Source organism: Lytechinus pictus, chromosome 3, assembly GCF_037042905.1.
Source record: "Lytechinus pictus isolate F3 Inbred chromosome 3, Lp3.0, whole genome shotgun sequence".
NCBI lineage: Eukaryota > Metazoa > Echinodermata > Echinoidea > Temnopleuroida > Toxopneustidae > Lytechinus > Lytechinus pictus.
In genome coordinates, this window is record NC_087247.1 from 44,310,598 (window position 1) to 44,335,749 (window position 25,152).

At 33.8% G+C, this 25,152-nt stretch overlaps 1 protein-coding gene across 1 annotated transcript; it reads right to left on the reverse strand.

Moving 5' to 3' along the window:
* Positions 1–1,511: 1,511 nt before the first annotated feature.
* On the reverse strand, positions 1,512–17,751 carry LOC129256291 (homeobox protein Hox-A10-like). Its single transcript, XM_054894535.2, has 2 exons — positions 17,079–17,751; positions 1,512–2,020 (listed from the first exon to the last, which is right to left on the reverse strand). Exons 1-2 carry the CDS (start codon positions 17,596–17,598, stop codon positions 1,512–1,514), a joined length of 1,029 nt encoding a protein of 342 aa, XP_054750510.2. The 5' UTR covers positions 17,599–17,751.
* Between the last annotated feature and the right edge of the window lie 7,401 nt (positions 17,752–25,152).

Consider the following 25,152-nt stretch of genomic DNA (forward strand, 5'->3'; position numbering starts at 1 on the left):
TTAAGGTCATGAAACTAACCTATAAATTTACATTTTTACAACCATTTTACCATGATAGTGTTTATCTTCGAACAAAAATATTCATAAAGTATCTCCACAACTGAAATATGGCTCTCTTCATGATATATGTGCACTTGAGATTATTATTTGAATGCTCTGAGCACCGAAGTGACAGCCTCTGGTATACATCTATTGGAGAAAGTCTAAGAAAAATATATTTTTAACATTTAAAGGGGCAATTAATGTGACAACACTGGTGCATGCGCCTACACCATGTTGACAAATGTAACTTACTCCTATCAGATCAAATGGTAGACAGTTGCATACAGATGTTCTCAGCATACCCAGTGTGATTAGTAAAGTTAAAAAGTTGACCCTTTGTTTTTTAAGTGTGGATGACGTAACAATATCAATCTTTATAAAATAAAATAAGCTAATCAGTTAAGAGTTTTGTTTACAGATTAAAATGTCACATCGACTACTTGCATCGCTCATTCTCTTTATCAATCTATTTTTTATTTTATCATTATTCTATTGCGAGAATTTGATGGTCTCAACGAGCACGGTCAATTCTCATACATATTGAAATTATTCATTTAGCGTGACAAAGTAGCAAATAAGTCATAATTGTCATGATAAGAAATATTTTTATTAATAAATCGTGACTACTACCATTTGCTAGTTTTATTTTATACATCATATATAACACTATTATAGTGCCATTTGAATTTATAAAAATATTGATGAAACGACCTCTCCAATTTGATTTATAATAATAAATTTTAAAACATAAAGTGTACTAAAAAGGCTACATGTCGTTATAAAAACTGTAGAATGCTTTGTTAAACCATACCAAGGAGTTGCTTCTTGACCATTCCTAGAAAAAGAAATTAACTGTAAACTATAAACATAATCATACACAAAAATGACAAATGCGTAACACAGTTATCTACTGTAACTGCAAAACATGTTGATTTTGTGGCATGTAAAATGAGAACGACGAAAGTAAGAATGAAATTCTTTTATTGAATTTCCGCCAACCATCCTTAATCGTTGAGTGAAAGAAAATTGATTTTCTGTGTATTCTTATTACGCATTCATTCATACAAATCTAAACAAGCATTCAAATAAAACTTCTACTCCATCCATTATCGACAATACGGACGGGAGTTGTACCAGCATGGATAGAGAAGAGTATGTTGCTTGTGTATTAAAAGAAATCTTGATAGTTTCAATTAAATCAAATTCAATTTTGTCAATGATCTTTCGTGGACGATGGTGAAAATAACCAACAAGCTCTTCAATGTTCAGTCACACAGGTTATGCACACCCAAATCTATCGATGGAAATAAAGCATAGATTTGGCCGCTTGAGTCAGTTTCGTAGGTCTGACTGTAGCATATTGGTAGAAATCTGTATTTTATTTTAGTCACTATTTTTGGTCTCAGGTTTTATGTTTATTTTTTCTCAGCTGTGGTCCATCTTTGATTCGCATTCATTCCGTTCGATGATTAGATAGCTGTAATGACATGATGTTGTAAAGCACTGTGCTGCTGTAATTCGATCAACGGGTTCGATTCGTGTGTGCCTCCACCGCCACCGCCGCCACCGCCCACATAGGCATGGTGGATAGCGTTGGGTTTGTGTATCAGCTCGGTGGCGCCTGCGATCGTGCAATGGTCCCCGCCTTTCGACTCTAGATGGTGGTGGTGGTGATGATGCTGTCCGGAGGGGTGGTGCGTCTGATGTTTCCTCTCGTTATCCTCCCTTGCCCGCATCTTCTTCAGTTTCATCCTCCTGTTCTGAAACCAAATCTTGACCTGTCTCTCGGTGAGGCTCAGTGCTCTTGAGATGTGGGAACGCCGGTCCCGTGTGAGGTACATGTTGTAGAGAAACTCCTTCTCCAACTCGAAGGTCTGGAACTTTGTATATGGTTTTCGTTTCTTACGTGTTCGGACGTTGGGTGGTGGCGCCATCCAGGTGTAGCTGGCGGATACAGTCTGGTGACCCACACTCTGATCTAAAGTATATCAAGCAAACAAACAAGAAGGAAAATCAATTAAATAATTAATGACATTTTAGGGTATATAGCAGGGTAGGCCTGTTCAATTATGCAAAACTGCTTTCCAAGGGCGCCCTGCAGTGCAACACATAACCCATCATCATAGCAATTCAAATAATTATATGACCATGATGAAATCAACATGGTTTTTCTAAAATACAACAATCACGAAGAAATATTTATGAAGTCGTTGATTGCAAGAACAAGGACTATCGTTTGATGAATTATTTTAACATAGGTGCGTTTTAGACCGTTTCATATATAAATGTTATAAATGCATTGGAAATGTTAATTCCAATTTGAAAGAACGAACCAAGTCGTTCGGTATCTGCTTTGTTTGGGTTGATTCGGAGCTTGACCGACCTTGGTATCTGAGATTAACTTTTGTAGTCCAAAGTCAGAGAGTCTTTTTTTTTAAATAATCCATCAATCTAAGATTATTTGACACTGAATAAGATACTTAAATACATGTTAGGTTTGATTAATAATACGTATGATGTTTTGATAAGGTGAAAATGTATTACGCAACCATGAATATGATTAGTCCAGAAGACTGTGTGTATTCTTTACAAAGACATTTTCCATACTGGAAATCAGTAATTAATAAAACATATTCTTTAAGAAATTGTTGGTTTTAGGTGCAAATAAAAGACAGGTGTGCTTGGTAGTTAAGGCCTTCCTAAGTGACTATATATTTTAAAAATTTGAATTCAGATCAACTGAACGAAAATCATAAAATTCAATCTTATTATTGTGGGAAGGATGCACCTCTTTGCAAATGTGCAATTTTTGTACTTTCCGATAACTAAATAGGTAAGATGGGTCTTCAAATTATTTAATTTAATGAGAAAAATGAAAACATTACTAAGAAAGAGCGGTAATTCAATCTCATTAATGGACAAATTGAAAATTTCATAAAGGATCATCACTTGATAGTCTTTACAATGTTGAAATATCGGATGATCGCAGGGATTTTTTTTTTGCTTTTGCTTTTGGTTATTGTAGTTCAATATTATTCACGTTTTCTAAACTTTACCAGTCGTGAACGATGAAACTGGGCTGGAAGTGGGCAGGGGGGTTTTGACCAAAGTGCCTGGAATGAAGTACTATTTTTGGCTATGAATAATGTAATCATTTTACATTACTTTGTCCAATGCATCGACCTAAAAGAAACCCATATATTTTTATGATTCAACGATTAAGTTTGTACGATTATCAATAAATTTGATAATTTACCGAAAAGCTCCCTGTCATGTAAGCCGCAGACTGACACGTGAGTTTAGATCTTCCACCTAAACAAATTTTGTCACCAACGCTTACAAAGGAAGTCAGATAAAAGCTACATTGACAAGTTTTGATCACCATTTATATTTTTGATTAACCTGCAATGAAACCAGACGTCGGTGTATATTACAAAGGGAATTGGACCGTGCAATTTGGGGAAATTAAATAGGTCAACCACCTTATTTGTCAAATCCGTTCTCTCAGGTCAATCGGCCCCAGTCGTCCAATTAACGCAGAAAATAGAAGCAAGAAATTATCTGTCACGATTAATTATCCACCATGATCGTCAGTGAGAGGATGGGGATGATGTCAACAATGATTAGTGATGAAACTGTTCAGGAGTTTTACCCGACATTAGGGGTAATGCGACACCCCTCTTATTCAAACTGGGATTCATCTTGACACCTCTCCTGGGACCACTCCCTTGAGAATGAAGGGTACAGGCTACCGGAGATGTGGATGTCTGACCAATCCACGGACCAATGAAGCAACAATTGAAAACATTAAACTGCCTGCAAGCCACATCACATGCTATAGGGGATTCCCCATGAAAATACGTGTATGCTGTAGACAGCCGATTTCCACTACCTGTGATTTGCAGACATTACTTAATTAGGAGAAGGTTAAGAGCAATTGGTCGAAAATGACCTCTATTTACTGTGAATATAATTTACGATACGATATTGCAGAGTGGGGATGAAAAAAACTTCTAAAGGTTACCTCATACACCTGCATGTGTAGGCCTACACATGTTTTTGTGTTTTGTTACACAATTGAAGCACTCCTTTTTTGTTTTTACTTTGAGTCAGACTTAGTAATTTGTGGCGGATAAAAACTTAAAAACTATGAAAAATATGATAAAATATTTACTTTGATGTGAATGTCTCTAAACAAAGATACTCAATTCATTTGTATTTATCCACCAAGTGCCATTTTTACCAGTTTTATGACTAAAGGTGTTTTTCGCAAAATTATAACACCATTACAACATAATATTTTTTGAGTGAAGATTTGATTTAAATGATTTGTCTCAATGCTGTAAGACAAAACAAAACAATACAATTTTTTCGATTAATAACACAACATATATGTGATAAAACACGTGAGACGACTTGAGAAACGACAAAATTACCAAAACTCATCGCTATTTTGACTAATTGGATTAAATTAAATTAAATTCAAATAAACATTTATTTAATGACTTTAAATCCCATGAAAATTAAACGCTACAAGTATCTCACTATAATCTCTTCATTCGTTTCCATTTAATTGATAAAATCATAAGTCACCACCAACAAACTATATAGGCTCGATAATTAAAGAGTGTATGTATGTCCAAATGCAGTATCTCGATAATTTCGGTTATGAATAGAGTGTGCTACTTAAATGATCTCATCTGATATTTCCTGTGATGTCCACGTGTCTTATCTGTGTCTTATCTGGTATAACCAAAGCATTACTCATTTTGTTCATCACATCATGACACAATGATAACTCAGGTGACGCTCGAGTGATCATGCATCGTGAAATAAAATTGCAATTATTATAAATGTGTCATGATTTTTGTTCCGTGCTCCAAATATGGGGAGGGTTATTAATTGTATATAGGTTGTTTGATTAGAGCAGTATCAAATGTAATCGTCGCGATCATCTGATCACAGTGTAATGATTCTACACATATGCAGCTTCCTAATATAAATTATCACTATAAGAGGTTTATTAATATGATAGCAGAAAATGAAATTTCATAAGGGACTGTTGAAGGAGTTTTAATTTATTTCCAGGCCTAGCCCTCCCAGTTAAAAAATTGCTTTGAATAAAAATGAGGAAAAAATGCATAAGAAGCAGAACAATTAATACACATCATTAAAAACTGATTTAAGATAAGAAAAATATGAAATTTTATAATTGTGCTTTCATAAAAACAATTATGCATCTACTCCGTCATTTGCATATTCCCTTCACATAATGAAGCTAAACTCCAAAATGTCATATCTGTTTTACGGTTCCATGACACTTGCTCCGGCGACAATTGCTCCGCTCTAAATACAACACACTAACCTACTAGTCCATGCCTTAACCTAACCTTAAACCTAACATAAAATAATATTGCAACCCTAACCCTACATCTAAGACAAAATTAAGCCCAGAGCAATATTGTCGCAGGGGCAAATATCGTGTCACCTATTTTTACAGCCGTTAATTCATGAGCATCTTTATGATCATTTCTAAAAATTAAAATATTTGATAATTAATATGATGAATACAAAAGAATTAATGAGTATATTATATAATCAATTTTCTAATGTCATTGTTCCCAGTTTGATAAAAGAGACTCAAAAGTAATTTCTGTCGTCTATATAAGGTCAGCCCCTAGCGTTTATCCGCCACTTTTTCACCCTAGAATCATGATCTGAATCATGATTCAAATCACGATTCTGCAGAATCACGATTGCGTTTAGTCGAAATTGAATATAATCATGATTAGAATCACAAACATGAAACACGAAAAAAGGGGCGTTTGGAAAGACGTTTCTGCAGAATCACGTACGAAAATGTTCGAATAAACGATATCGTGATTTGAATCATGATTATATGACCTCACTGTGTCGGGCTACTTTCGGTTCGACTCTTGCCAAGCTCAGCTCATTGTATGTACATGATTACTCTGCATGCATTTCTTGTCATGTCCAAGTTCTGTGTTGGTCATCGCATCGTCCACTACTTTTCATTTTTTGGTCATGTCTTCAACTTCAAGTTCTAGTAAATGAATTAACTGGACAGACAATGATCTCAGTTGTTGTTGAGTATAGAGTGTCAATATTATATTGGATCTACGCTGAAATTCACTTCCGAACACCATTTTTGATAAATTAACAAGATGAATAGAAGCACATGGACCCTATATGATAGAAGTAAATAAAATTAGGTATAGACTGAATTCTGGAAGCAAAAGATTTTTCGAGAGCCGAAGCACGTGCGAAAAACTTCCTCTGTCAAACTGCGCACTAGTGATGCGCACTGGATTGGCCCGAATCTGAGGAGAAACAGCATTGGAATGAAGGTCGTCTAAACGCTGATTCTGTGATATCGTGATTCATGTTTGTGTTTTGAATCATGATTCGAATCATGATTCAAATCATGATTCTGGCTTGAGGTCGCATAAACGCAGCCTTAGACATGACATGTTCCTATGTAATTAGTATTATGCCAGCCTGGCATTATATCAGCCAATAGCTGATTCTTCGATTGTTCTTCCATACTTATGATTATGTATATATCGGCCTACTCATGCATATCCATATTTGTTTTGAAAACAACTTGTAAAGTATGGGATGGGGCTTAAATTCTAGAATACATTACTTGCATATATATATATATATATATATATATATATATATATATATATATGCAATATATATATATGCAATGATGAGCCGTTGAAAAAATAATTTTACTTACTGTACCGACAGAGGGCGCTAAATCTGATAAAAGAAGGAATCATATTTTCATAAAGAACCAGTAAAAAAATGATATGTTAGTAATACAGGAAAACCTGAATTGAATAAAAACAAAATGACAAGGAGGAAGGATTCTCTAATCCCTTTTTAGTCCATCAGTTCAGTTCTTAGAATAAAAGGATGATCAACGAACCGGGTTCGCAAAGTCTACGGTTTATCCACCCCAATCATAGAAATATACACTGTAAAAATGAAGTGCTAATTTAGCACTTACAGTGCTTGTATAGTGACTGCACTACGAATGCTGATTTTCTAATTTAAATTTGAACTAGAAAATCAGCACTTGTAGTGCAGTCACTATACAAGCACTGTAAGTGCTAAATTAGCACTTCATTTTTTACAGTGTAGGACACGTGCCAGAGAGGATTGGATGCTCATCTTAAATTTGCAGTTTTTAAATGATATATCATTCTAAAAATGCACTAAAGTAGCACTTGAGGCTGCAAATCGTTTAGCATATTATGTATGCATATACCACAATGAAATATGACATTAAGTTGCCAGTTTACTAAAACTTATAAAACCCTAACAAACAACGTGATTTTCAGTCACCCTTTGATCATGATCTGAAAGGTAGAAAATTCAATGGAATTAGGCAAAGTGTTTCTCGAAAATCGCATATACTGTACAGACGATTTGATATCTCGGACTACCATGATATCCTTTGATATTGATTAATACTAATGATAATAATAATAATAATGATAATAATTATAATAATAACAACCATAATGATAATAATAATGATAATAATAATAATAATGATAATAATAATATTAATAATAATAACAATAATAATAATAATAATGATATAGCTGTTTTAAAATAGCGATTATATTATGTACGATATGTTAATCGCTTAATAGGTAATTATACCGGTCGTCTAATTTGCACTATACTAAATCAAGTAATTTTCCTACACTATGTTAAGACAAAATAGTTAGAAATGTCATGGTGTAGTAGTTTGAGTTTCTCTTCTTATAGTCAGAGGGTTGTGTGCTCGAATCCTACCGCTTTGACAAGACGTCCTTTCCACTTAGCCAAATACCCGGGTGTTAAACGGGTATTCGGTATGATAAGAAACCCATGCAATATCAAATCAAGATATCCAATGAGTTCCTTGTATACCCCGGCCTTAAACAAATTTGAAACCATTTTGTCAATATGGCACCTTAAAAATGACGTTTGCCTTTACCCATGCGTGTCACACAACTCCCGTTAATATCTAAGGTTATCGAATTTTACGACAATAATTATCTTCTTTTTTTACAAGGGTCATTAACCATTAAACCATAATTACAAGAATTACCAAAGTCATATACATTCGAGTCGACTACCCAGTCCAAATAAGAAAAGGTAAAGTATGAAAGTTGCTGAATGTTGTCAAAGTTTAGACATCTCCGATTGATTAATGTTATTGATCAGTTTCTCCAAAAGTGATTTGACTCATTTACATCATCAAGTTACATGACATTACTAAATCGATGACATATTCAAATTATGAATGTTTACACTGATTGGGATTTGCGTGATATGACAGACTAAAATGTGTTAATATTTCACCCGTCGAATGTCAATGTCCGTCACCACTGCCATAGATCTATATATTTTGGGGGAAATTGGACTTACCAATGTTTAAAAAATGTCAATTTTTTTAATCCGAATATAAATTTAATGACTTTCTGTGCAATTTAGGTAATATACCCTTATACCCTTAGATCAAAACCGAAACACGGTGCATAAAATGCAGTAAAGTAAATAATAAAACATCCTTCCACGTCTAAAAATGTCATTCTATTCTGTCATGTTTCAAGGTTTTTCACATTTTCAATGAACATTAACTGTCATCATCTAAGCTGCTATCCCAATAAATTGAAAGTGTGTATGATGGATATTCCTTTCCCATGCACTGAGTGGAATGATAAACTTTCCCCTCTATACCAACTCCACAAGGGGTTGTTGCTTGGGTTAAACAGGTGTAGAATTAGGGCACTTCTGCTGAGCCCCTTTACTTCACACAGGGGTACATGATATTGTGATATTAAATACAATCCCATGATGTCCCCATTAGGCCATCTTTAGTAAGGGACCGTGGTAATACCACTGTTACACCAACGAAATCGACTCTTTTAACAAAAAAGAGCACACCTAGTTACCAAGAATGCGTATAGCATTTTCATTTAGCTGAATGCAGGATAAGAGCATTGCCGATTAAAAATGCCTTACGCATGGGCATATAGGTGCTGTGGCCGGGGATCGAACCTTTGACTTCCCACATATAGTCAGGCGCCTTAGACCACTCGGCCACGGCATTTCCACTCTAGACCGACGACAGTTATCTTCTTATTTCCGATGACATGCAATCGGTCTTTAGTCGGTTTCATTGGTGTAACTGAGCAAGACTAATAACTCCGAAGAGTCCAATGAACATGATAAGACAAAGATATAGCATCAAACAGGGATGGGTACATCGCCCTATCGTGGTCTAAGGGGGTGTTGCAAGAAAATATTTGCAATCAATCGCAAAATATTCTGTAGCAATTTTACAATTTACTGATCACTTTTAGCCACAGCAAATCAGATTACACTCCGTGTTTCATGGAGCGGATTAGCAATCAATCGCAAATTTGTAATTACTTGCATGGCAAATGCTTGATTTCAGGAACGAAAATACACTTGCAATTGATCACAAGTTTCTTGCAACGCCCCATTATTGTCCGTTATCACAACATCGATCAGTTATTAGTCTGCAAGCACATACCCCGATTGAAATTTTGATCAACAAGTGGGTCTCCACGCAAAGACTAGCACATACAAAACGAGCTGTTTCAATTCTGAGCGAGAGGGCCTTCGGTACACAATGAACTATAGGCTGCACATTCAGACCCATAACTCGAGTGAAGGGTTTGCACAGCAGACTAATTAGTTATTACCATGGGGTACCCTAGTCATTTTCATTTTTACGGACTGGTTTTTCTCTTGAAAGTTGGTAGCACCTCACATGTCTTCCGTGTTTTGGTACGCAAGTTCGTAACCTTTATTTGCACTTGTCCTCATATCTATGTCACTATGTAGGCCTATAGTTCTGTTTCCTCCATTTGCTTATTCGCGAACTCTCCATTCCTCAGGGTTGCATTACCCATGTCAATCTATCGATTTAAAAGTAAATTTATCTTGTCATAAATATCAAATAAATATTTATAGATATTTATTCCAATCCATAAAAATTTACACGTGATATGCAATTTCGGAGGGGTAATAAAAATAGTTCTCTTCAGAATTGATAACAGTCCATTCAATAGCATCTCGAACATGCAGAATGGAAGAACGACCATAATAAATGTTGAACAATAAATATCAATCTAATTGTTTCTTGTGCCATAAGGGGAGAACGAGGTATGTGCGATGATAAATTTGACTATTGTTCAGAATAAGAATATGAAATAACTGATTTACATTCATTGGTCTTTTCCTAAATGATTTTAGCGAATTAACGACCCTTTAAACTCTTTGATTTTTTTAACTACATATACTATTCGACTGCTATTTTTTCAATATCTATAACTATTTCTTTCACATAGCGAATATCATTTATGGCATTCAGGACAGTACTTAGAGGTCAAGTCTACACCATGAAAATACTGACTTGAATAAATAGAGAAAAATCAAACTAGCATAGTGCTAACAATTTTATCAAAATCGGATGTAAAATAAAAAAGTTATGGCATTTTAAAGTTTCGCTTATTTTCACAAAACAGTGACATGCACAACATAGGTGAGTCAGTCGATGATGTCCATCACTCACTATTTCTTTTGTTTTTATTGTTTAAATTATATAATATTTCATTTTTTATAAATTTGACAATAAGAACCAACTTGACTGAACCATATAGTATTAAACAAGGCTAATTATGTTCAGGGAGGAATTAATCGTTGTATCACTTGACAATGAGGAGAAAATTAGAATATTTCATATTTCATATAATAAAATAAAAAAAAATAGTGAGTGGGTGACGTCATAGTCTCCTCATTTGCATACCAGCCAGGATATGCATATATAACTGTTTTGTGAAATTAAGCAAAACTTTAAAATGTCATGACTTTCTTATTTTACATCCGATTTTGATGAAATTTTCAGTGTTATGTTTGTTGGATTTTTCTCTTTTTATTCAAATCAACTATTTGTTGGGGTGGACTCGTACTTAAACCATATCAGATGATATAGGATACTTTGATACAAGTTGTGTGAATTCAATCTATCTATAGCCATGATAGTCATTTAACTATAAAGACATATTCAGTTTGATATGAATATGATTCGTATGATGGTAGAGAAGAAGTAATCATTGTGATTTTTAGTTTCCACAATTGGCAAGGTTTATCTTGTCAATTTTTTAATGGACACGAGTGAATAGACAATAAAATTATTACCTAAACACAGCTAACTGTAAAACAATTGTATTCTTCATAGTCCATTTGGTCAAAAAGTATAGTTTAGTGAAACATACAGACAAATCTAAATCATGTGGTATTAATGATATCAGATCTTTTCTCAGGACCAATGTCATTTTTTATCATGCTCTATCACTTGACACTTATAAAAATCAACAGCAATCCGAAATATAAGAATATTTTCCAAACCCTCCGAGTTTTAAGTTTGGGTTTATAATTCACCCATAAGTGTGTGGTCATTACATTACCGTGGTATTCAACGTTCAAAATGAAAATAGGCCCCTTACATTTAAAATTCAATGATCAGTGTTCAAATGGCCACATTTTAAGTAATACAAACCACGATAAAGTTGAAATAGTGTTAAAAGTCGTAAATGAATATTATCATTTTGATTTTAGATGTTGAAATAACCCTATACAGTGCGTATCAAAAAAAAGTTTACACTTTGAAAAAGCCCTGGGAATTCAAAAATATACAACATGAGGGTAATTTTTTCACATATTATCTTGGGTTTGGGTCTCATCCATCCAATGAAAGTAAAAGTTTTGACAAAATGTTACACTTGAGTGAGCACTGTCCATTTTTGTAAAGCTCGCAGAAATCTGTTTGCGCAGAAATGCTCGTTTTCACGCTGTGTCAAGGGGAAAGGGCGAAATTAAACTTACCCTGCGAAACATTTTCATACATTTCCCTTGCACTTTTGGTCAATTGAAATAAAACGAATACATTCAAGCATTTTGTTACAATTTTGCCACCCAAATTGAAATGTCAACACTTAGTAAGCACGACCTTTACCCTTTTTGTGCCAGCTGGATCTGAGGACATAACTGAATTTGAACAAAAGTTTATATCAGACATCTCCAGCATTTTTTTCACTGAGTTTTTATCATTTAAAGTGGGTTTACATTTCATTTTTCATTAATACTTGTTTCTCCACACTTTTCCCAAGCTTTACGATGATTAACAAAATGAAAGTGAAGCCTAAGCCATTTCATATAAATCCCCAAACTTAATATTTATTCATTTTATTCGCAAAGGAATTATTGAGCAACTTGTAACAAACGATTAGGTACAACATTACAATGTCATACATAAAATTGTACATCATTTCTAGAGCTTGCTCTAGATTTACCAATCTTTAATCCTCGTCATGTAAATTAAAAATAAATACTTGCGTTTATATCGTAAAATATATATTTTTCGGGGGAAAATTACAATCAATATAAAAGTTTAGGATAAACTTGTAACTGTGTAATGAAACGACCTATTGTCATGATTGTGTTAAATATGTTAAATCAGAATATTAACATGATTAGAATACACACCATTTGTGTCAATGCATCTTTACCAAAGCAGACAGGGGATGGGTTATCAAAAGAACATGGGGAGCGTTTCATGAAACGTTTTGCCAGTGATTTTCTCTGATTAATTGTTTCTCAGTCAGTTGTTCTTCTGAAATGAAAATTAAAATCCCACACTTCAGCTTCTTATTTTGGAGGTTGGTAGGAAATTCTCCACCAGCAGAGTACGAGTACCCCACCACCCCCCGTTCCCTATTTCAGAGTCCCTATTACTTGGCTATCTTTTAATGTCGTATGGGTGTTAAGTTACATGCTGTATACTCCGCAGATTTGTTGCTTTATTTTTTTTTTTTACGTGTTTTTAGAAAATTGCCATTTGAATACCGAGAACATGGTGAAGGGGGCCAAACCTTACCGGCATCATGAGCAATAGTTCCTTTGTCTTTGGCATACCCCGTCATTTCCATTCCTTTTTTATACACTGTAATACCATTATTTATTTTGTTGTAATATCAAACAATATTGTCATCCATAATGCATCTGCCCACTAATAATTTCTTGCATAACGATACATTAATATACTTGGGAAATATCTAAACATGCATGTCTGAAAACTAAACTAAAAAGTCCCATAAATCTTTTTAACAGACGTCATTTTCTTATTGCTGTTATTGTCGCTTTCTTAAAAAAAAACACTTCTTGCAGTATTGCAATTTAAAGTGCACATTTCTCTTTACTTGATTCGCTTTAAACATGTTAAAACAGAGAAATTATAACCATCGAACCCCTTGATAATCTTTTCCCGGAAGGGCAAACACTTAAAAAGCAAATGAATGTTGAGAATAACTTCTGGGCGGAGGCATCAAAAGATATTTGTCCAAATACACACAATTCACAACTGGTGTAGCTTTCTGTTTGTTTAAATCCCCATTTTATAAATCATTTTCAATTAAAAGCGATCCAACCTCTTTCCGTTTTGGTCTGATCCGATTAGAATCGAGTGATTGATCAAGCAAAGAAGAAATAAGCATGTTTAAATCTCAACAATAACGATTTTGCCATCGTTATTCACTCAATTGTGTCAAAAGTAGGAATTCAGTGGTATGTTGGTCTTAATAATTAGAAACAACATTATTATCATGAGAAGTTAGTACAGAAAAATTGATAATGATTGTATGTCTTAATGACGGGCATCATACTGTGATTGCACCCAAAAGCTGAGCTGTGATTATCACGACGATGGACAGTATGTTTAAATGAATACATTGATACTGATGATATATTAGTCGGTATTCTTTTTCTTTCGATCTAAAATGACCGATTCGAATGTAATGCTACTTGGATAAATGTGGTTATAAGCATTCAAAGCTCAGTTTGCTCAGAGAGTCAAAATGCACTCCCGAATATTTTGAAGCATATTCAAGATAAATCAGATAAAATAAATATCAAACAAAATAAATATCCAAAGTCGATATACATAACACATCACATTCTTACATGCAATGATTAAACATGGAATATTTCAAGTTAAACGAAGGAATAGTAGGCCCATGTCAAAAGTATATAAACACATGGCCAAATTTTAGGGATAGAACAACATTTAGACAAAAAATCTGGAAAAGAATAAGTAAATAAATCTGAAGAAAGCTAAATTTAACACAGGTTGCAATTCATTGTCAGATGAAACATGTAAAATGAAAGATTTTCCATATTTCATAGTGCCTTGTGAATAATGTAATCTCAAAACACATGTGTGAATCGATTTCTCTTTAATTCAAAGGGGGAGGGGGTAAAATATAATACCAATAAAAAAAGCCCTAACCATTAGTTTTATAATGACCTTAAGCAATGGTTGATAGGAAATATATTTTATCTATGTATTTTGGTAACGATTACAGGGCACTCCTTTAACTGTATTTGAAATTTAAAAAATAATTATTATTGTGGTATTGTGGCCTTTTGCTAAACAATTACTCATACACTTATGTTTGAATTGTTAAATTTAACATCTTTAACATTGCATTTATTTCATTGCACCATTACCCCTTTAATCTGATTTTGGTTTCAATAATTCATTGTTGCTGTTGTAGTTGATTTGTAATGACCAATGCTATGTGAGGGAATAATTTGTTCTTTGAATAAAAAAATGTAGTATGAATTAAATATTTTTTTTGCATTGAACCTTTACCAATTCGATTTTTTTTAAATGTAGATTAGATCTTACCAAACATATCTGAGAAACAAAATATATAAAAGGTAAAGCCATGATCACTTACATTACTCCAATCATGTTAGGGCACATGCTCCGATACTATAATTCAAATTCCATCATCTTCTTTATTTCTCTCTCTTTCTGATTTTTTGTCTCTCTCGCTTTCTCTCCCAGCCCATCTCACCCTCTCTCCCACCTCTTCTCTCTATCATGTATATCCATATATATAATAGCCCAGAAAATACAGCTAATGCTAGATTCCAACGATTTAATTTATACTGGAATCTAGCACCGGTTTCTTGTCTATTTTTATTGTTGAAGGGATACTCCAGGCTGAATATATTTATAACTAAATAAATAGAGTAAAATTCACAGAGCAAAATGATGAAAATTTCATCAAATTCGGATAATAAATAACGAAGTTATTGAATTTTAAAGATTTGCATTATTCCGGTGAACATTCATTAGGTGGGATGATGATTTCACATCCTAACTTTACTTTTTCTTATGTTATTACATGAAATAATAATTGTTTCATTTTTTCATAAATGTGTAAATGATGTGTCTCCATTATGATGAAATAAGTTGCAGCACGATATAACAAATGCATTTAATCAGTTGTCAATACAATTGTTTTAGTTCTTGGTAGAAAAAATTTGAATAAACCTAATATTATATAATACAATACAAAAGAACAAGTGGGGATATGACATCATCAGCCCACATAATGAATATTAATGAAGACATACCTAGAACTAGCTGTTTCACCGGAATAATGCAAATCTTTCAAATTCAATAACTTCATTATTTGTTATCTGATTTTTGATAAAATTTTCAGCATTTTGCTCTATGAATTTTACTATATTTATTGAGATAAAAATATCTTCAGCCCCGTGCATCCCTTTAAATCATGAAGCCTATATATCAATAATTCTTTACAGAATAATATAACTCATACTTATACCTCTACCAATTCTTCTCATGATATTATAAACAAATATACATAGCACTGTATTTCCTCCTCCTCGTCAACCATTTATCAGCCATCTCCTCCCCCAACCTCTTCAGGGCCAGGGTACACTGCAAGAGGCTAGATGCAAGAGATGTGACTCGAAGGGCCTACATTTCCTTATTCGTAAAACATACACATGTATGTTTCAGGTTCATCATAATCATTAAAAGAGACCAAGTACTGTATATATGTCAATGTGTAATTGCTGAAGAAAATATCGATGAATCAATATGATGTATTAATTGGTGACAAAAGAGATACAACAGAGATGTTATTCTGATTAGCAATTCGTTTCATTAAATCTCATTGGGTATTCTCCCCTCGTAAGAGAGATTGTCATTAGATAAAACAGTTACATATTCTGTAATTTGTGCATTTTCTTTAGAACTTTGCTGAACATGCTGAATAGTAAACTTGCATCATAGTGGTGATTGTGTTACACAATTTCGTAAGGGAAGGAAGAATCTGATTCTGTTATTATTGTTGAATTTATGTTTAGAATATGTGTGCCCCACAGTGCCTGAAATGTAAGACAGGTTTATCACACCTGAAATAAAAACAAATAAATACGTATAAAAATTTATATCCTACACATGATGCCCACGATATGGCATCATCGACGAAGAACACACAGGCATTCTTGATGTGTGTTGAGATTTGCGTTTATCATAGTGAAGATTTATAACATTAAAATCATTTTTTTTTTATTGAATAGTATAAGCAAAACATGGCACATGAACCCCAATATGAGGTACATCTCTAATGGTGTTTTTCAAATTTCTTTACTAATTTTGAAATATTTCATAAATTTTTCGGTGATGTCTTTTTCTTCTGTTATATTCTGCCTTGTAGATTAGTTAGAAAAAAGGATACCTGTTGAAACCGTCTATAAGGCTTCATGTTTGCGCATTATTCATTTCCGTTGATGATTATATGCCATCAACAATTGCATAAGGTGTAACAAATTTAGATTGAAGAAATCATCCATGAAATAGAATATCAAATTGCGTTTAAAAGATAGATATTTCCCTTACATAATATAAATTGAGAAAGAAAGTCATCCGAGTGTGACGAGGAAACGAAAATGATGTTAGATGCTAAATCTTAAATATAATTCATGTTTGACTGTATTTTCGTCATTTTCTAATAAGAGAAAATTTGAAAATGATTAATAATGGAAAGGAATGCAATAGAACATAAAGGTATGGGCCAACCTTAGTTTGTGTTACTAACCTGAGTCGCTATCTGGTCTTGCCGGGTCTTCATCGCCGTTCCCGCAGGCGGGATGAGGGTTACCAGACCCGCTCGAATACCCGTGTTTTCCTTGAGCAGCCAGGACATGGTGACCTAATGATGTCGGTGGACTGTGGTGAACACCCGGCGTGAAAACTTCTTGGTAAAAGAAAGGAAAATGTCCTGCAGGCTTATCACCATGATTAGGGGGAGGTGAGGTCCATGAATGCCCACCACTGTTGGGACAGTTCGCCGGCGTTACTGCCGCTGTCGACGAGCAGCATCCCGCCGAAATAGACTCCGAGTCGACGACGCCCACTCCTCCTCCGCTGGCACTGCCCGCTGGACTTGGGTAGCCTCTCAAACAGTTTGTGCTGCTGTGGTAAGAAAATCTGCTCATTAAACCAACATAACTACCATCGTGAGAAAGGTTATAACCATTGTTATGACCATTGGCAACCGTGTCATAAAATGTTCCAATGCTATGTGGGAAAGCACGGGGAGCCTGTATACCTTCCATTTGGCAAAGTTAGAAAGAATCTATAATCTTTGGTCACTCCTGGTTAATCGTTCACTGTCCAAAATCTAAGTAACAATCACAATCTCCAATACACTTTTATCGAGTTTGTGCTTTGTCTACCATGTTATCGAAAACGTCCGATTTGCTTATGCTTCGGTAATTACACAAAACCTATATAAGCGTAAAAGAATAGCTCATCTTCGTTGCGTTTATCTATTCAGGCAGACGACGTTATTATCGTTTCCCCCAGGACATTCACGATTGTCATAAAGTGCGTCCTCATATGGGTGTAAACGGTAGCTGACAACACACACCTCTTGCGAAGATATTGAATCGAGGGAGGCAGGGTATCAATGCCTTTGGGATCATCAAGTAAAGACAACAGACTAACATGACCTGCGGTAGCAGAAGAGTATCGAGGTAAAAGGTCATCATCTAAGAAACCACTTTTATCATTCTTCAAGAGATTTAAAGTTTAACTGTTTCAAGTGATTATAATTCCAGTCTCTAATGATCTTATGATCCGACGGCCTTTGTTCGAAATTGGTAATCATTGGTTAGTCACACGACGAACATTTCCGAATCGATATTGGTGAATGGGACGATGAAAAGTCAAAACATAACACCACGTGCCAAATTTTGGACCAATCAAAAGCTCCGTTCGTGCGAGGGCAAAATAAAAAACTTATTCAAGGACAGCCCGGTTGTAAACGTTTCTACTTTCTCATCAAGCAATATCTACAAACGATCATCATGATCATCGTCAATTTATAAAAGAGGGCGAGACAGTAATACCCGGTGAAGTCTCAAAAAAGGTATTTATATTGCTTAAAGGTTGTAAAGGATATGAGCGAGGTAGTAGGATTAGATTGCGTGGATAAATCACGCCCTGTTAGTATATATACACTTACCTTGATACATGGCGCTCACGATGAGTTTCAGAGCATGTATCTTTAAAGGACAAGTCCACCCCAACAAAAAGTTTATTTAAATAAAAAGAGAAAAATCCAACAAGCATAACACTGAAAAATTCATCAAAATCGGATGTAAAATAAGAAAGTTATGACATTTTAAAGTTTCGCTTAATTTCACATTTAACTGTTATATGCACATCCTGGCTGGTATGCAAATGAGGAGACCATGACGTCATCCACTCACTATTTCTTATTTTATTATATTTCATATTTATATTTTATTATATGAAATATTATAATTTTCTCCTCATTGGCAAGTGATAAAACGATTAATTCCTCCCTGAACATGTGGAATTAGCATTGTTTAATACTATATGTGTCAGTCAAGTTGGTCCTTATTGTCAAATCTATACAAAATGAAATATTTTATAATTCAAACAATAAAAAAAAAAAAATTGTGAGTGATGGACATCATCGACTGACTCACCTAGTTGTGCATATCACTGTTTTGTGAAAAATAAGCGAAAATTTAAAATATCATAACTTTCTTATTTTACATCCGATTTTGATGAAATTTTCAGCACTGTGCTAATTTGATTTTTCTTTATTTATTCAAGTCAGCATTTTCCTGGGATGGACTTGACCTTTAACAGAGTCACGTGACTGTCAGAGTTCATTCTGTAATGGTGTTGCCAATGAAAAACAGGACCAGAAATTCTTGTCATTCTGTAGAAAATAATATGAGATTGCGGTCATGTAAATGCTAAGAAGACCTGTTATAAGATAAAACAATTGAAACCTTATGCTTATTTCAAAGTGTTGAATTTATTTTTATTTTTTATTTATTTATCATCATGATCATTTCCCATAATAGCAAAGTTCGTGGTATCGGAAAACCTATAATTCTTTATCTATTCGAGTGTATAAGACGTAACTAACTTAGCTAGCTATTTTAATTAAACAATATATTCTTCTGGCAATGATCCCGATTGTTTCTATCCTTCTTTCGTTCACAACATCTTTCAATCTACGCCTCTCTGTGTATTTTGCTTTCTATCGTTCCATCCCTGTCCGTTTATTTTCTTCCTTCGTAACTAGCTCACTGTTAGTCTAACATTCATGACATTAAAAATTGGATACTTATTTCGAATCATTTCTGCTTTGTCATGAGTAAGGTAACACCCAAATACTTTTACAAAGTTTAAGGTTACCATTGATATATGAATCTTGAAATTATAATATAGCCATTCATTTGCCGATTTCACCACTTAATTTAACAAGCACACTTTGATTATTTTGATACAGAGCTTTCTAACGAATTAGAATATACGATTTCAGTAAAACACTGTATCTTTAGGGATAGACATGGCCGAAAGCACATTATTTTTTCAAACTTTTTTTCGAGGGAAGGGGGGGGGGGGTCACAAATAAGTAAACACAATGTAAATACGAAATTAAAGTATAACCCAGCATATAGAGGCTCAACATTTTCTCTTTCTTTTCCATTTCCAAGTTGAAAGGGACAAAAATTGGTGCACAGTTTAAGTGGATTTTTTTTTTTGGGGGGGGGAGTTAAAAGAGAAAAAAGATCAATTAACGAGTATATAAAAAAATTATGTTATAACTGCCTACAGCATAACCTTTAATGATAAAAGAGTAATTGAGCCATTTTTTATGCTGTAACGATATTTATGTAGTATTTTTATTTCCTTGACCGCTGGACAGATCGATGAAGTTTATTTTCCCAAATATTTGATTGATTAGTGTTTCCTATTAAAATTCCGGATTAAAAGTATCAAATGTGTCTTTAATAATGAGCAAGGTAGTATCTAAATGCACGGAAAGGCTTGATTTTAATGATTAGTTAGTCGATAGTTCTCAATAAGGGAACAATATTGTTACTTTAACATTTGGCATTATTTATTTCTATAGATGTAGGCGTTATTATGATGAAGCAACTTTTCACGTTACTTTCGATTTTGAAAAAGCAATTTGAATATGATTTCATGGAGTCAAGTCAAGAAAACAGCAGAGACAAATTAGTATATAATTCGTTGAATCGAAGGTGGAATGAACTGAATACTAGCCGGGAGCTCGCCGATGACCAAGCATGGGTCTCCCGTTGAACTTAATCACCAATATCCGCTGTCGTCTTACATGTTGTTCCAAATCCTCCGATCGGCACGTTCTACTAATGACTACCAAAAACTCATGAAGACTTCTTCCAAAACACGAATATCACACTCTCTGGGATGACAGAGAAGGAAAGAGACATCATAATCGAACATGGTACTCTTATTATGTCGAATCATTACACAAACGCAAGAATCATGGATTCCTCACGAATAATTAAGTAATAATGAATCTTGCGCTGCGGTGATAGCTTCATCTGTTCTAGTCTGTCGTCGACGCCTGAGCTTGTCCGTCTATTGACGACAAGCGAGAGCTAGCTGGTCTTGGTACTTAGCAGCTCCCAGAACAACATTATCAGTCAGGGAATGTGTTTGATTGATTTGACTATCAAGTTGTTCATGATCTCTTTTCTTCAACCATCATTGTTTTATGAGAGTAGGAAAAATGATTCATACATAGACATCGACTAGACATATGCGAGTTCCCATGTTTGAAACGATGATGTATTTTGCTCATACAGACAAGGCAAACTTCTCTCCGATGATCTGAATGTGTAATTGAAATTCCCAAAGGCGATATAATACCAAACCATCATTAATTATCAATTTGCACACGCCATAAAACTTCTCAATTATGTTTTCTTTTCTTTTTCGTTCCGGAGCCTTGCATCTGCGAAACATCAACATGTCAAGAGAGTCTCTCATTTATTTTTAAATATACATTTCTCTCTCTCTCTTTTGTCTTTATCCCTCTCTATATCATCTCTTATCTATCTGTCTGTTTAGTCTCTTTTATCCTTAGTAATTATATGATGTCACTGGTTAAATTTACTTATCATTAAATTTCAATCATTTATTTCAAAGCCTCGGTATGTTAAGAGTTCAATGAATCATCGGTCGTTCTTAAGGTAACTTTTGAAAACCAAATGACAAATAACACTTCATGTTCAATGTCACTTTTAACTAAAACATAATTAATTTAATTCATAAAAAATACTCTCGCTCTTTCATATACGATTTGCAATCATAAAATATCAATTTAACATGGGTGAGATATACCATTCGATGTAGTTTATATCAAATTTTGATTGTGATGAGGCGGATAAACATCCAATTGATTTTATGAGTAATTCTTTATCATCGCCATCTTCAGACAATTACCTTTAACCTTCCCAGAAAACTAGGGACCTGCCATAAAACTAGCAATTTAAACTAACCAACGAGATAACTATCAACACCAGTTTTATCATGTGTTTATAAGAGGGTTAAGGTAAATGATGTTATATTTTTTAGAAATTTCACATCAGCAATGTCTGCGAGGAAATCTAATGAATGAAAAGACATGAATACTATAGGGAAATAACACCCATTGAAAAATTTTCAATATAAAAATGAGAAAACTAAACTAGCCTCATAATTCTGTATATTTATTACCATTATATCCATGAAGATAAAAACTTTTTATAATAATGTACTTAATCAAATTTATATCACTTTCCCAATGTTGTTTCCACAATTTGTCATTTCTTATCCTTAATGTCATGATTACAATTCGGCTTAATATACATGCTAGTCCAAAATAACATAATATTCATTCTACTTTGATGTGAAAATTAAATAAGTTATTTAATTTGTGATTTCATAGCTATTCTGGCGGATTGATGTGCAATTGTACACTTATTTGTTAACATTAGTATTATCATGAATGTCCGAATAAAGGGCGGTGCTGGGGTTTTAAAAAATATATAGGAGCGACTTCTAAGAATTACCCTTCTCCGGCCCCAACTCCTTTTCTGAAATCAAGAGGACCAAACAAAAATACTTTGTCTTCCAAAACGTCACATGTAATAAAACATATAATGAAAACAAATTAACAACTTGAGAAAAATCAATTCAATCTAATTTGTATAATCATACACTCTTAAAAAACGATTGGTAAAAATAACAATTGTGTTGGTCAAAATGTTTGTGACGGAAATATTTTCATTCAGAACATTTTGTGGGTCGGATACAGAAACTTACCTACAATAATAACACATTAGTTATTTTGACCGATAGGGTATAATGAAGGAGCATAACACATCTATATAGGCCTATCCAGCATGCACTATTCAAGAAAGTCCATTACCTTGTTCAATAACGAGCACCAAAAATGGAACATATACATGATATATATAATTTCATGACCCGTTAATTTTTTGTCTTAGTGCTGATAATAACTAAAAACTTTTGTCAACATCCTTGTAGGAGGGAGGCCATTAAAATGAGCTTTAGCGGTCCATTTTCAGCTTCCAATGAGGTCCCGAGGATACCATACTCTAACGATGTCCATGCCGACACCTCAGGCTGAACATTAGCTAAAGACACGACAGAAGTTGATTGGAGCATTGAGCAAATAAAAAAATACAAGAGGAATTCAATAATGCGACATACAAACTTGATTCTTTCCCTAATGTCATCGATCTAATTTGCGATGCAATATGTAAGGCAAAACGATTAGAATTTAAGTTAAATCAGTCATTTAGAACAAATTAAAAAATATATCATCCCCAACGGATGAAAGCTTTTTGTATCACTTACTTAATCCTTATTTGTATTTTGTCGATGGATCTGTGGGAACAAGGGAAATGATGTTGAACTTGTAAAATTGTACTTATAAAACAAGATACACCTTGGACTGATAATTTATGGATTTTATCAATCTCTTAAAAATATGTTTTCTAAAATTCCATTTTCACACCTTGTAACAACAAATTTGATATTTTACGCTTACCGTGAATAGTTGAAACAATATACCTGTATACCGTCAGATTTAATAATACATGTTTTCATAACAAAATTACGATTTTTTTTTTGGTTATATGATACTGAAAGTATTGAAAAATTATGATTGTTTGATCATGTTGTCATCGAAATGTTTCTATCCTTATAACCGGAGCATGAAGACTTTATTAATTGGCCCTAGATTGCATCCTCCTGAGGACAACAATACAATGTGCTTGTAGACAAGATGATCTATTGTGTGTTTATAGGATAATAAAGAGCAGGTACAGAGTCATATAGGAAGTCATCAAACTACCCCATGGGAACACTAAAACTGCGTAAAGATTATTTCAAGATGACAGATGCATTCCTTGAAAATGGTAACTGTATATTTACCTCAGATAGAATGTCGTGTGGAAAATTATCTTGAAATGAAATTAGCATATCGGGGTTTCCATCGAGATAGAAAGAGAGTTTTATGAATGGTTCCAGTCATTCAAAATATCATAAATACATATAAAATACATTCCTTAAAAACATATTTTTTTTTGCCCTGGGACTAAAACAGGTTCCTTATTTATGTTAATAATAATAATAATAACGTTTTATTTACCCAGGGTAACCACTTCAATCATAAGACTGCTCTTCCAGCGGGCCCTGCATAACATAACATATGTTGACTCATATAACATGAAGAAAACTGATAAAAACTAACTTTAAAATAAAAACAGGCATGTGTGAAAACATACGAAAATGTACATGAGGATAGGAAGATGATAGAGGACACATCCCTAGTAAAAGCAATGAAGTTACTGACAGTAATAAATGATTTAATGAGAAAGTTTCTAAAATCAAGTTACCATATCGATATATCTGGTTCATCTGCATACACCTAACTCTGTAAAATAATGAAATCTAAGCTGAGAATTGAAAAAAAACCGATCGCCAACACAAACAAACATAATTATGTGGAACAATGTATTTGTCTTGCTTGGAAAAAAAGAAATTTCATCTGGGTGCCTATTTCTCAGCTCATTTGAAAAGTTGTAAGATTTTGTAGGCTGACATTTTTTTTCAAAAGATCCATATACTCAAGAAGAAAGGAAAGTTAAGCAATTGTACTTCAACGGAATAGGGTAGACGATAAACACTGTGTACCTTTTTTAAAAATCGAAGATAAAACACAAACTAAAGTCACCAGCCAATAATTCATATCAAAATACATTCATTTAGGGATGGTAGCGTTTACCGGTAAACAAAATTCTACTTTAAAGTTGAGCAAGGAATGTTACATTTAATTTACACACCAATTCCTGAGCGTGATAAAACCAGAATTGATAAAAATGTTGAATGTAACCTGTTATTATTGAATAAAAGATTTGTTAGTTTGTATTAAAGAAAACAATAGAACACTTGTGTATCTATCACAAAATCAACGATATAACTATTGTTCTGATTACATGACGGATCTATCCTAATCATTGTAAATTGAAATCAATATCTGCATGTTATGGTCATTTAGCAGCAATATTGTTGCTCGAATCTTGAATCTCATTATAATGTTACTTTCACACATGTGAAGTTTTTTTCCCGGTGTCAATATGCCAATCCTTCAGTCCTAGATAATTTGATAATGGTATGCCTATGATTCATTCTAAAACCTCCATATTCTTATTGCTATGATTAAGCCCATATGAACAGATGAACACACAAAGTTTGTCAGAAACAAACGAATTTAACGAATT

Coding starts and splice junctions, on each gene's coding strand:
- LOC129256291 (XM_054894535.2), bottom strand. CDS start 17,598: ATGGAAGGTATACAGGCTCCCCGTGCTTTCCCACATAGCATTGGAACA. Junction 2,021..17,078: donor AAGACCAGATAGCGACTCAG/GTTAGTAACACA, acceptor GATATACTTTAG/ATCAGAGTGTGGGTCACCAG.